General features: G+C 29.8%; 2 protein-coding genes across 2 annotated transcripts; one reads left to right on the top strand and one right to left on the bottom strand.

Moving 5' to 3' along the window:
• Positions 1-2,247: 2,247 nt before the first annotated feature.
• Positions 2,248-4,650, top strand: LOC146953561 (B3 domain-containing transcription factor VRN1-like). The gene is made up of 4 exons (XM_085710612.1): positions 2,248-2,886; positions 2,995-3,388; positions 3,481-3,626; positions 4,049-4,650. The coding sequence occupies exons 1-4, from the start codon at positions 2,818-2,820 to the stop codon at positions 4,361-4,363; spliced, it is 924 nt and encodes a 307-aa protein (XP_085566738.1). The 5' UTR covers positions 2,248-2,817; the 3' UTR covers positions 4,364-4,650.
• A 2,687-nt stretch (positions 4,651-7,337) lies between these two features.
• LOC146953560 (B3 domain-containing transcription factor VRN1-like) lies at positions 7,338-11,704 on the bottom strand. Its single transcript, XM_085741753.1, has 9 exons — positions 11,648-11,704; positions 11,132-11,540; positions 10,537-10,670; positions 10,176-10,449; positions 9,973-10,071; positions 9,782-9,880; positions 9,655-9,689; positions 7,744-7,791; positions 7,338-7,644 (listed from the first exon to the last, which is right to left on the bottom strand). Exons 1-9 carry the CDS (start codon positions 11,702-11,704, stop codon positions 7,411-7,413), a joined length of 1,389 nt encoding a protein of 462 aa, XP_085597879.1. The 3' UTR covers positions 7,338-7,410.
• Between the last annotated feature and the right edge of the window lie 1,256 nt (positions 11,705-12,960).

Genomic DNA, 12,960 nt, shown 5'->3' with positions numbered 1-12,960 from the left:
TATTTATTTCGTCGTATTTTTACACTTTCGGTATTTTCAGTAACTTAAAGAAACTTTTTTTTTTGTCAAATAGTCTAGAAACTAAAAATTAACACATTTAAAGTGAATAAATAGAGAATCCAATGTTAAACTCATTGTTAATAATAATAATCGTAAACACAAAGCTATATAATTAATGGATACAATTTCTTAATAACAATGGTTCTATTGATAATATGAACTACACTTATATTAGTCTTATTCCTAAAATTGAAAATTCTAAAACTCTTAGTGATTTTAGGCCTATTAGTCTCTACAATGTTATTATGAAAATTATAACTAAAATCAATGCTAATAGGATGAAAAGCATTTTGCTTATGGTTATTCTAGACCAACAAAGTGCCTTTTATCATGGGAGGCTTATTACTAATAATACTCTTTTGGCCTATGAAGTTTTTCATTATACTGATAAAGTTAAGAGAGGGAAGTAAAGCTTGATTGGAGTTGAGTCGAATATGGCTAAGGTTTATGTTCATATTGAATGAAACTTTTTGGAAAATACTCTCCTCGATCACTTTGGGATTCCCTATTAATTTAGTTACTAAAATTATGATTTATGTCAGAAATGTTTCTTTTCTGTGTTAATTAATGGCAAATCCTACTAATTTTTTTTTTTTTTTATCCTAGTAGGGAGATTAGGCAGGATGACCCTTTATCCCCTTATTTGTTTATCATTTAGCAGAAGTTTTCTCTAGGCTGTTAACAAATAGTAACACTAAAGGGGACATTTAAGGGATCATTATTGCTAGTAATTCCCCTTCAGTTACTCACTTGGTTGCAGGTGCTATATTATGGGAGGTGGTGACCTCTCCAAGCAACAATAATACATCAGAGATATTTGTACTAACATGGCCAACCTGGAACAATCATTACTAGACCATCAAACCCTTTAGTTTTCTACCATAACAAAAATTTCATCTACCTTTCCACAATCTATACTAATTGTCAAACAAGTAGTACGCTGTATCTTTTAAACTGTACAAATAATAGGTCAAAACTTACGATGGTCTAATCACATTAATATATCTGATATTAAATAATCAAATCATATGAAGACTTGAGTTTATGAAGAAAAAAAACTTAATAAGCCGACCCGACGAACTTAATAAACTCTTTTGAAAGCCTTAGTCTGAGCTATTTAATTAAATAGATTTTATAAAAAGTTTGAGTCTCGCCTTTTTATTAAACGAGCTGGGCCGAGCTAAATTTTAAATTGAGTAGGTCGTAGGTCCTTGTCGGACGGTTTAACATGTTTCCAACCCTACATATATCTTATCAACTTGTTATTGCTACCAGTTTCACAACTTATGTCAAACTTTACTCCATAAATACAACATTTTCCTTTTATACTCGCAATAAAATGCATAGAAACACACCCATAATAATGTGTGCTATCTCACTTTTTAAGCAAAGATGACATTTGTGACACCTCTAAGGAATCATGTTTATAATGGAAACCACTTGTGTGATATTGTGGTAGGAATGTCACATGACATTGTCCAACCATAACGTGACACATGACTTTTTTATTTTAAAATAAAACAAAAAAGCCTTGTGAAAGAGAGAAGAAACAAAAAAAGCTATGTGTTACGTTGTGGTTGGGCAATGTCATATGACATTCTCTCCACAATGTCACACAGGTGAGATCCAAAGTTTACTACACTACCTCATTCATATAAGCTGTTTTTATGATAGCTAATGTGCAAAAAAAGCAACTAAATAAATTTATGTGAAATTTGTCTCAACTGTGCACCATATAATTGACCATTTACAAGAAGAGGGAGTGATATGTTGGGAAAATAATGATGAAGAAAAAGACATCTAACGAGGTGAATAGTGGAAAATCTAATTAGTTTTGTTTTTTTGTCTTAATCAAGGACTAATGTGACCAAAATGGTAGTTTGTCCATTTTTCAAAATTTGGATGTAAACAATTACTTATGACAAGAACAAAGGTCGCATGTATTTGATTCGGATCCATTCCTACTATATAGTTTTGATGAATATTTTAAAGGGTTAAATAAGTTTTTTGTCCCTATAAATATATCAAATTTTGATTTTAATCCTTAAAAAATGAAATTAGATGCTTTCATCCTCACAAAAAATTGTTTTATTTTTGGTCCCTAATCGATGTAATTTTCATGTTTTGACATTTTTTTAACATAATATGAATCTATAAAAGTTGAACATAATAAACGGATATAGATACAATTTGAACATAAATAGAGTTATAATTTTGACATTCATATGAACATAAAGTGACCATTAAGGACCAAAATCAAAATAAATAAAAAATTGTGAGGATGAAAACATTCGTTTTAATTTTTTAGAGACTAAAACCAAAATTCGCTATATTTATAGGGACGAAAAACTTATTTAACCTTATTTTAAATGATGTTTACTTTGACAATGTTTTTAGCTAGTCACTTTCATGGCATGTTCATTTAGGGTAACTAAGTGATGTCATTTGATGTTGTCTTGTTTGATGTCCTTGATTACTTTGAATCAAAATGACATTGGAAGACAAGAAAAACGTATATTGAGTTCTGTCACTTTACACAAGGTCCAGTGCATTTCACATGACACATGCCTCATGCTTTAATTATGGTCACCCTAAAAAATCTTTGAAAATATATGCTACCAATAGAATGCCAACTGAAAAGTAGATTTGGAGCATCAACTTTTGTCTTGAGCAAAATTGGCTTTGCTTTATATATAGTTCACTAAACTCCCCAATAAACCATTGTCATAATTTCTTCTAATTTCTGTCTGAATCATCATGTCATTTTATCACCCTCGAAAATTCTTCAAGATAATGCAAAATCATGGACTGCAAAATGGAGAGCTTGTAAGCATTTTATATTAACTTCATATTTATTTCTTTCATTCCTTTTAAAAATGTTCAAAAATTACACAATCCAACAACTATACTTATTAAGAAATATTTATCTTGCAGAGGGTTCCCAAATATTTTGTGAAGCTACATTGGAAAAATGTAGCAAATCCAGTAGTCCTTACTCTCCCAAATGGTGCTAAACAAGATGTATTTTGGGTGGAGCGTAATGGTGATATTTTGTTCCAAAAAAATTGGGAAAAGATTGCAAAATCTTTTATACGTGGACATGTTCTAGTTTTTAAATATAAAGGAGGATCATGTTTCAAAGTTGAAATATTTGGTCGCAATACATTGGAAATAGACTACTCCAATATAAAAGTTGAAGCTGAAGAAGTAGTTGTAGTGAGTGATGACAATGTTACTAATACTAATAGTGCTAGTACATCTCAAAGGAGAAAAGGTGGCAAGAGAAAAAGGAATATGGATCTTGATGCTAATCAGAAAAAAATCAAAGGTGATTACATCTAATAATTTTCTTATTTCATATTTTTGCTTGTAACTTGTAAATGTCAAAATTAGTTTCATTTTTTTTGTGTAACTTTGCAGGTTGTAATAGAGGAGGAAAGATTAAGAAGGCTAAAAAATGCTTAAGAACTGAAGCTGTTAAAGAGACAGCAAGAAATTATCATCCTTTGGAAAATCCCAGTTTTGAAGTTGAAATGTCACAATCTTATGCCAAAGGATGTTATTTGGTATGTTTTCTATCAAACTTCTCTATTTTGGCTTTAATTAATAATTTAATTTTTTTTTTAAGGAAAATTACTAAGAATTTAATTATTTTTTTTTTGAAGGAATATCTCCAGTGAACTGTGAATCACTTTTTTTTTTTTTTGCTAAAAAAAGAATGATTTTAATATTAATAATTTTATATTTGTTTATTATTTTAAAAAATAAAAATAATTTTATATTTGTTTATCATAATGAAAATAATTTTCTAATAAATAAAATATCTATGAATTATTTTTAAGAGAAATTTCTCAAAATAGGATTCATATTTTAAGCCTTCTTTAGATTTTGTTTTTTAAAGTGTGTGTAACAAATGGATAAAAATATTTAAAAGTAATAGTAGCAAGTATTTTTTTTTAATTTTTTTAACAAACTAATATTGAAACAGAGGATACCAAGGGATTTTTCGAGAGAATACTTGAAAAAGTTGCAAGGGACTGCAAGATTTATAGTTGGTGAAGACATGGCTATAGAAGTGAAGTTGAATTTTGATGATACCACTAAATCATCTACTGTGACCACTGGTTGGAAGACATTTAGCAAAAAATATAATTTGCAAGTTGGTGATGTATGTAAATTTGTGATGACTCATTGCCAACCACTTTTATTCACTGTTATCATTACTCGAGCAAGAGAGGAACCTAGCCCTAAGAAGTTGAAGTTGCAAGGTTTTTCTTTCTTAATTTATTTTCTTTGTTATTAAAAATGATTTTAATTGATATTTGAATAACATATATCTTTAGCTTTGTCTCCTCTTAATTTATTTGAGATTTGTGTGAATTCCTAATACCCGGTAGGATTAATTACATAGAATATGGTTGCTATGTAGATTTTTGTTTTTCTCTTCCGAGTACTAGATGTTTAGCCCTATATTTGTATGCTTTGTATTTTGTTGTTGAAATTTGTATGCATCTGTATTTCATTTGAATCTCAACATCAACAGTATCATGTCAGACTATGGATTATACATATGGGAATGTGTTTCTGGTTGTTTTAAAGTTTAGGTTCTTCTCCAACTTGATTCCTTTAAAACAAGGCTTGAACATAATGCATACAAATATATCACTTTTGGCATGCCACCTTTGATGAAACTACATTTTTGTGTTCTACTATGAATGCTCCTCCACCCTCTACTATGAAAGTACCATTTCTTAACCTCGACTCAACCTAATACCTCAAAACACTACTATCACAAACCAATCCTCCCCTACTCGAAATGCTAACCCATTAGTCGCACCTACCTTATCGCCAAATTCCACTACTACATAACCAACCTCCCAACATATGCCATCACCAAATGCCATCATTTCATCACCCGTTTGTGGTGAGGAAAGGTCATAATGTAGCGTTGCTGATGTGAAATATATTATATTATTTTATTATGCAGAAAACGAGAGAAACCATAAAATAGTATAATATATTCCACATTAGCACCACCACGTCAGCGAAAATGAACTAAAATGCGGTGGAAGGGGGTAAAAATCTGAAAATATAAAATAGGAGGGATAAAACTCCGAGTTTTAAAGTAGGGGGTAAACTGCATTTAAGCCTATTTTATTTTATCTTCAACTAGAAATATGCACTTCCAATACTCGAAACACATTGGAGCAGTAGGTTCGAATGGTTAATATAGTTCTTAAATTGACTATTCACAAAGATGTTCAGTCTTTATACTAATGTAGTTCGGATTATATAATACACTTGTTTTTCCCATTAGTTTTTGGCAAAAGTAGGGTTTATAGAGGGCGTTGAGATTTTATAATCCGAAGAAACAAAAACTTTAGATTTTATAATCAAAAGGCTACCAAATACATTGGACTTGGTTGTAGTATAGGCATGATAATTTGAAGGTGGTTCAATAGACCCTTCAAATTCCTCACATTTCATGAAAAAGTTGATTGAGAGTTACGATCCAATCAGAATTTACACTCACAAAAAAAATTGATCAGGAGTCACGATCTGATCAGTTGAGGGACCTATGAGCAATCAAAGGGATATCATGAGCAAGAATCTAATAAATTTTTAAAAAGAAACCCTTTTTGAAGCCTTGTGCAATGGATCTTGCTGGTCTGGAGCTCGAGACTTAGGCTCATAGAGAGAAAACAAAATAATACTCCCTCCGGTCCTACTTACAAGAGACAATTGACTTTTTAAATACATTGAATAACTTACGTATCTAGTCAAGAATCTAAACCCAATACATAAATTATTTAATGTATCTAAAAAGTCAAATGTTTCTTGTAAATAGGACCGGAGAGAGTATAAAAAATTAATCAAGTTGGAGAATAACTTCAAGTATTAAACAACCCAAAAAGCATTGCAAATATTCATCTAGTATAATATAAAGACTAACATTATAATGTGAGATTCAAATGAAAAACATATAACAAATTACGCACGATAATATAAAGACTAACATTATAATGTGAGATTCAAATGAAAAACGAGTAAATAGCCAAAGACCCCCCCGAAATTGCAAGGTTCATCAAATACCCCCCTGTAGTTAACGAAACATCAATTACCCCCCCGAAATTGCTTAACAATGATCAATTTCGTCCAGCCGTCCATTTCTGCCGTTTGAATGGTGACGTGGCCGTTATAGGGGGGTAATTGACTATTTTTGTCATAGGGGGGTAATTGACTATTTTTGTTAAAAAAAAAAATTTTGCTTTCATCTTCTTCTTCCTTCCACATCTTCATCTTCTTCAACATCACCTTCATCATTATTCATAAAAAAATCCAGATTTAAGGATTTCTGGAATCAGCCCATCACTGAGAGCTGGCACAGATGAAAATATTTGAGGAATCAGCCCATCATTTGTCAAACCATCTTCCTGGGGTTGTGCATGTGGCTGCAAAAGATGAACTTTATAAATTTTTATGAAAAAAAAACTAATAAAATTGGTTTCAATCAGCACAATCATAAAAAAGGTGGAAAACTAAAATTATGTAAAACTACAATGCCGTAAGGAAATTAGCAAAAAAGCATTTGAAACCAAACTGCCATTAGCATCAAGATCTACAATGAACAAGAGCAAATTCTCCTCTGCACGAATCATAAGGTGCAGACCTCAAGAAGCCATGCATGTAAGTAGAAAGAAACCGATCTCAAGCTAAAAATGCTTAAGCGCACCATTAGAGAAGAATAACGAAAAGGGTCGTTGAGAAAATTGAGAAAGGATTGAAGGAAAGAGAGATGGTTAACAATGGCGGCTTTGTGTGGTTGTGAAGAGGGTGAGGGACAAATGTGATATAAGTAGTGGTTGAATGAGAAATTAGAATTGTTGGTTGAATGCATTGAGATGATGGTGATGGTGTTGCTTGTTGTTCTCTAAATAAAAAATCTGGATTTTTTTATGAATAATGATGAATGTGATGTTGAAGAAGATGAAGATGTTGAAGGAAGAAGAAGAAGAAAGCAAAAAATTTTTTTAACAAAAATAGTCAATTACCCCCCTATGACAAAAATAGTCAATTACCCCCCTATAACGGCCACGTCACCATTCAAACGGCAGAAATGGACGGCGGGACGAAATTGATCATTGTTAAGCAATTTCGGGGGGGTAATTGATGTTTCGTTAACTACAGGGGGGTATTTGATGAACCTTGCAATTTCGGGGGGGTCTTTGACTATTTACTCAATGAAAAACATATAACAAATTACGCACGATATAAAAATGCAGAGATACACAATTAAACATATAGTTAGTATCTTGTCTTGAGATAAAAGGAGTCAAAAACTATTGGGTTCTATCCCACAATGGAAACTTTAAACACATAATTTTTCTCATCAATCCGCTCTAGGAGACAAGTATTTCCAATTTTCACTTTACATTCTTTCATAAATTTTATCCAACCTTTACTGAACTGACAACCACGAATACTAGGATAATAAATCACTTTTACGAACCATGATTGTCCCCCCATTTTCAACTCCACAAATTTTTCACGACATCCTTTTTCCATAAATCTCTTTGGTGCATGCTGCAAATACAAATCAAAATATCATTTATATATTATTTAGTTCTAACATTTATATCTTTCTATCAACATAGTAGCCGTATTTTATGTAATTTACCCTACCGGGTGTTTGGAATTCACCAAAACCTTGAATGTATTGTGTTTCATCACGTTTTGACCCTTTGATTCTACACACAAAATGACATTATATATATTAATTTTTTTTTTAAGACGGCAAAATAGCCTACAAAAATTGACATTTGGGAGAATTAAATTTATTGTCTCAAGCCAAGATTGTCAAACCAACCAAATGGTTATATATTTTTATAATATACTACGAAATAATATATTTAAAGATTTAGAGATTTTTAAAGGATCCCAAAAAAAAAATAGAGATTTTATAATATCCTATTTTTTTTTGGGTCCCAAAAAAATTTAGAGATTTTTAAATAGGTTTATAAGATAAATAAATTTCTAATCACGCCCTTAAACATATCAATAGTTTTTATATAGGTTCCAACGAAAAATTTATTTACTGAATCCTTGAATTATTAAATATTTTGTAAGGCCCATTCGCAAATTATTTAAAAGTTGAAATGTTAATTAACGTCACTTGAATTAATAAAAAAAAAAAATCTTCTCTTTCCCAATATAAAAATAGATTTTTCTAATATATAAGTTTAGAGGATCAACATTAATTCAGAAAAATATTTAAAAAAATATAAATATCTAATAATCCTTCGCAATAGTAAAATCTAAAATCTTAAAAAAGTTAGAAGAATAGTACTTTGTAGATCATGCAGTTTTGGACGGCTCCTACAAGTTTCTCCAATGTATTTCCTCTTTAGATTACTATTTTCATAAGAAGAGATCCTTTCTTTATAACCTGGGCATGGATCAAAGAAATTAAAGAATTGAGATGTAAACCAAATAACAATTTAAAAAAATGTTTAATGACAAAAGCAAAAAAGCAAAATAATAACTGAACCCTTGAACTATTAAATATTTTGCGATATGATTCTACACAAAGCAAAATAATAAAACATTTTGAAAGAAATTAAGGAATTTAGTTGTAAATCAAATAAAAAAAATTAAATAGATTTCTATGCTAAATAAATTTCTAATCATATCCTTAAACACATCAATAATTTGTATATAGGTTCCATAAATAATAACTGAACACTGGAATTCCTAAATATTTTGTAAGGTTCAATCACAAATTACAAATTATCTAATAGTTTAACAACATAACTAAAATTTCTTTCAAATTTATGGCTATTTAAAATTAATATTTAAGGATACATTTTTTTTAGGGAGTTTAAGGATACATTTTTTTTAGGGAATTTAAGGATACATTTTAAATCTTTCAGCTCAAAAAGGTACTCCCTCTGTTTCAAAATACATGTCCAATTTTTGTAATGTGCACTATTCACTTGACTTACTTTGACCTTACTTTTTAACTAATGTATAAATACAAAAATTAGCATGTAAGATGTTGTTTGATTTGTCTCGACAAACATTTTCTAAATATTAAATTTTTATAATTTTTTACTTTAGATAATTAAAGATATTAACGGTCAAAATTGTGCATTGGCATATGTGAAGTGATTGACTTGGACATGTATTTTGAAACGGAGGGAGTATAAATTATTGATAAGTTTAGAGGCCAGATTAATAACAATTTTAATTCAGAGAACTATTTAAAAAAATTACAAATATTTAAAAATACTTCACAATAGAAAAATCTAAAATCTTTAAAGTTAGAAGATTATGCCATGGGAAGCATGCTCTTTTGGAAGGGTCCTACAAGTTTCTCCAATGTCTTTCCTCTTTAGAATATCATGATCATCATAAGAGATCCCTTCTTTATAACCTTGTCATGGATCAAAGAAATTAAGGAATTAAGATGTTAACTAAATAAAGAAATTAAGGATCAAAGAAACTTTAAAGAAGCTAAGTTAAAAAAATACCCTGAAGAGCTTGCACTTTTGGAAGGGTCCTACAAGTTTCTCCATCGTCTTTCCTCTTTAGAATATCACGATCACCATAAGAGATCCCTTCTTTATAACCTTGTCATGGATGAAAGAAATTAAGGAATTTAGATGTTAAATAAATAAAGAAATTAAGGATCAAAGAAACTTTAAAGAAGTTAGAAAAACACCCTGAAGAGCATGCACTTTTGGAAGGGTCCTACAAGTTTCTCGAGTGTCTTTCCACTTTAGAATATCACGATCACAAGAAGAGATATCTTCTTTATAACCTTGTCATGGATCAAAGAAATTAAAGAATTTAGATGTTAACTAAATAAAGAAATTAAGGATCAAAGAAACTTTAAAGAAGTTAGAAAAATACCCTGAAAAGCATGCATTTTTGGAAGGCTCCTACAAGTTTCTCCAGTGTCTCTCCTCTTTAGAATATCACGATCACCAGAAGAGATCCCTTCTTTATAACCTTGTCATGGATCAAAGAAAATAGGAATTTAGATGTTAATTAAAAATATCAATATATAAACATTTTTAATGACAAGAATAAAAAAGCAATCAAGAAAGAAAAACCTTGCAACTTCTTAGGGTTTGGTCCCTTGTTGACTTTAGTGATAGTAATAGTGAATAAAAGTGGTTCTCTTTGAGTCATCACAAATTTACATATATCACCAACTTTTAAGTTATATTTTTGGTTAAATGACTTCCAACCAATAGTCATAGAATTAGAAGATCTTTTATTGTTAAACACTATATCCACTTTCATAGCAGGGTCCTCTCCAACTCTTAAGCTTGCAATCCCTTCAAATTTGTTCAAGTATGATCTTGAAAAGTTGCATGGTATCACCTATTTCAATTCATGAACCACATTTTATTATAGATTAGTGATATTAATTAAAGCCAAATTAGTAGACATTTTTAGATAGTTACTTACCAAGATATGACCATGGGCGTAAGTTTGTGTCATTAAAACTTCAAAAAAGGGATTCTCATTATTGGTTGTCTCATTAACAACTTCAATTCTTGAGCTTTTTTTAACTTTCTTAACCGTGTCTTCAATGTTCCTACCTGCTTTAGAGTTAATTTGTTAAGTACAATTACATTTTTTTGTCCTTTAACTTAATTTCAGAGTTTAGTCTTTTATCTATTTTTCATTTCAATATTGTCCTTTTGTCCCTCAAAAAACTTAAAATTCATGTTTTAATTTTCTTATGGTCTCTCAATCTTCAAATCTATGATCTTATCTATGTTTGCATATAAATATTAGATTTGAAGCTTAATGCAAATGGACCAAAAAGACAAAATTGAAATGAAAAAAAAGATAAAAGACCAAACTATTACTTGAAATTAAGTTAAGGGACTAAAAGTGTAATTTTGTCTAGAAAGAAAGTCATTTTACTAAAAAAAATTATTTGATTTTAATTTCTTATAATAAAATTCATTTTTCAAAGGAAACATGAGATTAAAAACGAAATCAGATTTGAAACAAAAAAGAAGGGAAAAAAATGGAAATCAAATGAATTTCTCACCTGGGAATTTTTGCTTAAGAGTGTCAATATCTATACTCATTTTTCTCTTCCCATTTGTTATCATTTGAGCTTCCATTGGTATTTCATTCTCATCAGTCAAATCAACAATTTCTTTAGCTTCTTTTGTAGCTTCAACAACTTCATCAACAGATTTTATATTGGAATAATCTATTTCTAAAGCATTGACACCAAATATCTTAACCTTGAAATATGATCCACCAATATATTTAAAAATTAAAAGATTTCCATATTTGAGAGACTTTGCAAAATTATCCCAATTTTTTTGAAACCAAATATCACCATTATTCTCTACCCAAAATATTTTTTGTTGAACACCATTTGGTAAGTTAAGGAATATTGGGTTTGATATTCCTTTCCAAAATTTCTCCACATATTTCTTGGGAATCCTCTGCAACAAAGAAATTCATAAAGATATTAACATTTTTGAATATAAACATACATAAATAAATGCTGTAAATATACAATTTAATTCTTTCTAATTGGGGATATACTTACAAGCTTCTTATCTTGCAATATTATCCTATGAAAATCTGGAATATATTGAAATGACATGATGATGATTCATTCACGAAGAAATTAGAAACAATGGTACAATATCCTGTGAAATGTGAAGTGAAACTCGGTGTGAATATTGTCTTGTGAAGTGTGTTAATAAACTTATTAAGTTATAATATCCACGCCAAAATGTTTTAATACTATTGACTATTGATGGCCGGTGTTTATTTTCATTGGTCCTTACTATTGGGAAGTGGGAACCAATTGTAATGGAGATAATTGAATGGGAAAATGTTGGGATATCATGTCATTGAATGGGAAAATGTTGGGGGTGCGTATGGTGCTAGATATGTATGACATTGATTTTGAATGAGTTTATTCTATAAATTTGACTTTAGCTAAAGATATGTTGTAAGTATAAAATTATACTTCATCCGGTCCTATTTATAAGAGAAAGTTGACTTTTTAAATACATTGAATAATGTATGTATCTAGTCAAGAACCTAAACCAAATACATAAATTATTTAATGTATCTAAAAAATAAATTGTCTCTTGTAAATAGGACCGGATGAAGTATATGTTCATGTATATTAATTGTGAAAGTGAGTTAAATGATAATCTAATGTTAAAAAATTGTACGTGATTTTGAAGTAGAAATTCCCCCTTTCTACACTAAGTATGTGGGTTCACCGCTTAACTCTTTCAAAGAGAAAAAGGGAAGAAAAAAAAACGTTAACAAATGTCTTTAGTGATATTACTTTTAAACAAAGAAAATTTTACAAAATATTCTCAACAATGCTCTTGCCCCATGCCACTAATGGTGAGTGAGAGTTTAGAAAGCCATTTCATTTGTTTTATAAACCTGTTTTTGGAAAAATCAGTTGAAGAAAATATATATGTTAGGGAGAAACCGGCAAAATTGGTACAAAGATGCTTAGAAATTATATGAGGGGTAAATTTATATTAGATATTATGCATTGTCCCTACCAACTGAGTTAAACTCACGAGGATAATTTAAATGCCTTGCTACTATATAATGGTTTAAAGAATTAAAAAGACAATTTTCATTGATTTGTGAAATTTCGTAGGCTTTTTAGTCGTACAATTTATCATTTTTCTTTAGAAATGTTGACATTTGGCTCAACTTTTGGATTAAAGTGACTCTCCTAAATGTATTTATTACATTAAAAATTTTCTGACATGCAATCTAAAATTGATCTTTTGACTTAAAGAGTGTTATACCTAGTATTCCTTTGTAAGATACATGGGTAAAGACATTTATTGATGCCAGTTGCGAGACAATGGGTTAGGT

Source organism: Medicago sativa, chromosome 1, assembly GCF_051527215.1.
Source record: "Medicago sativa cultivar Bolivia chromosome 1, Bolivia_mono, whole genome shotgun sequence".
Taxonomy (NCBI): Eukaryota; Viridiplantae; Streptophyta; class Magnoliopsida; order Fabales; family Fabaceae; genus Medicago; species Medicago sativa.
The sequence above is the reverse complement of the archived record's forward strand: the minus strand, read 5'-3'. Positions and strand labels throughout refer to the sequence as shown.

What these genes read in the sequence shown, in the direction of transcription:
- LOC146953561 (XM_085710612.1), top strand. Translation starts at nt 2,818, where the DNA reads ATGTCATTTTATCACCCTCGAAAATTCTTCAAGATAATGCAAAATCAT. An exon ending in GACTGCAAAATGGAGAGCTT is followed by an intron (nt 2,887 to 2,994) that starts GTAAGCATTTTA and finishes TTTATCTTGCAG; the next exon opens with AGGGTTCCCAAATATTTTGT. An exon ending in ATGCCAAAGGATGTTATTTG is followed by an intron (nt 3,627 to 4,048) that starts GTATGTTTTCTA and finishes ATATTGAAACAG; the next exon opens with AGGATACCAAGGGATTTTTC.
- LOC146953560 (XM_085741753.1), bottom strand. Translation starts at nt 11,704, where the DNA reads ATGTCATTTCAATATATTCCAGATTTTCATAGGATAATATTGCAAGAT. An exon ending in TCTTAAGCAAAAATTCCCAG is followed by an intron (nt 10,671 to 11,131) that starts GTGAGAAATTCA and finishes ACTCTAAAGCAG; the next exon opens with GTAGGAACATTGAAGACACG. An exon ending in AAAAATGCATGCTTTTCAGG is followed by an intron (nt 9,881 to 9,972) that starts GTATTTTTCTAA and finishes ATCCATGACAAG; the next exon opens with GTTATAAAGAAGATATCTCT.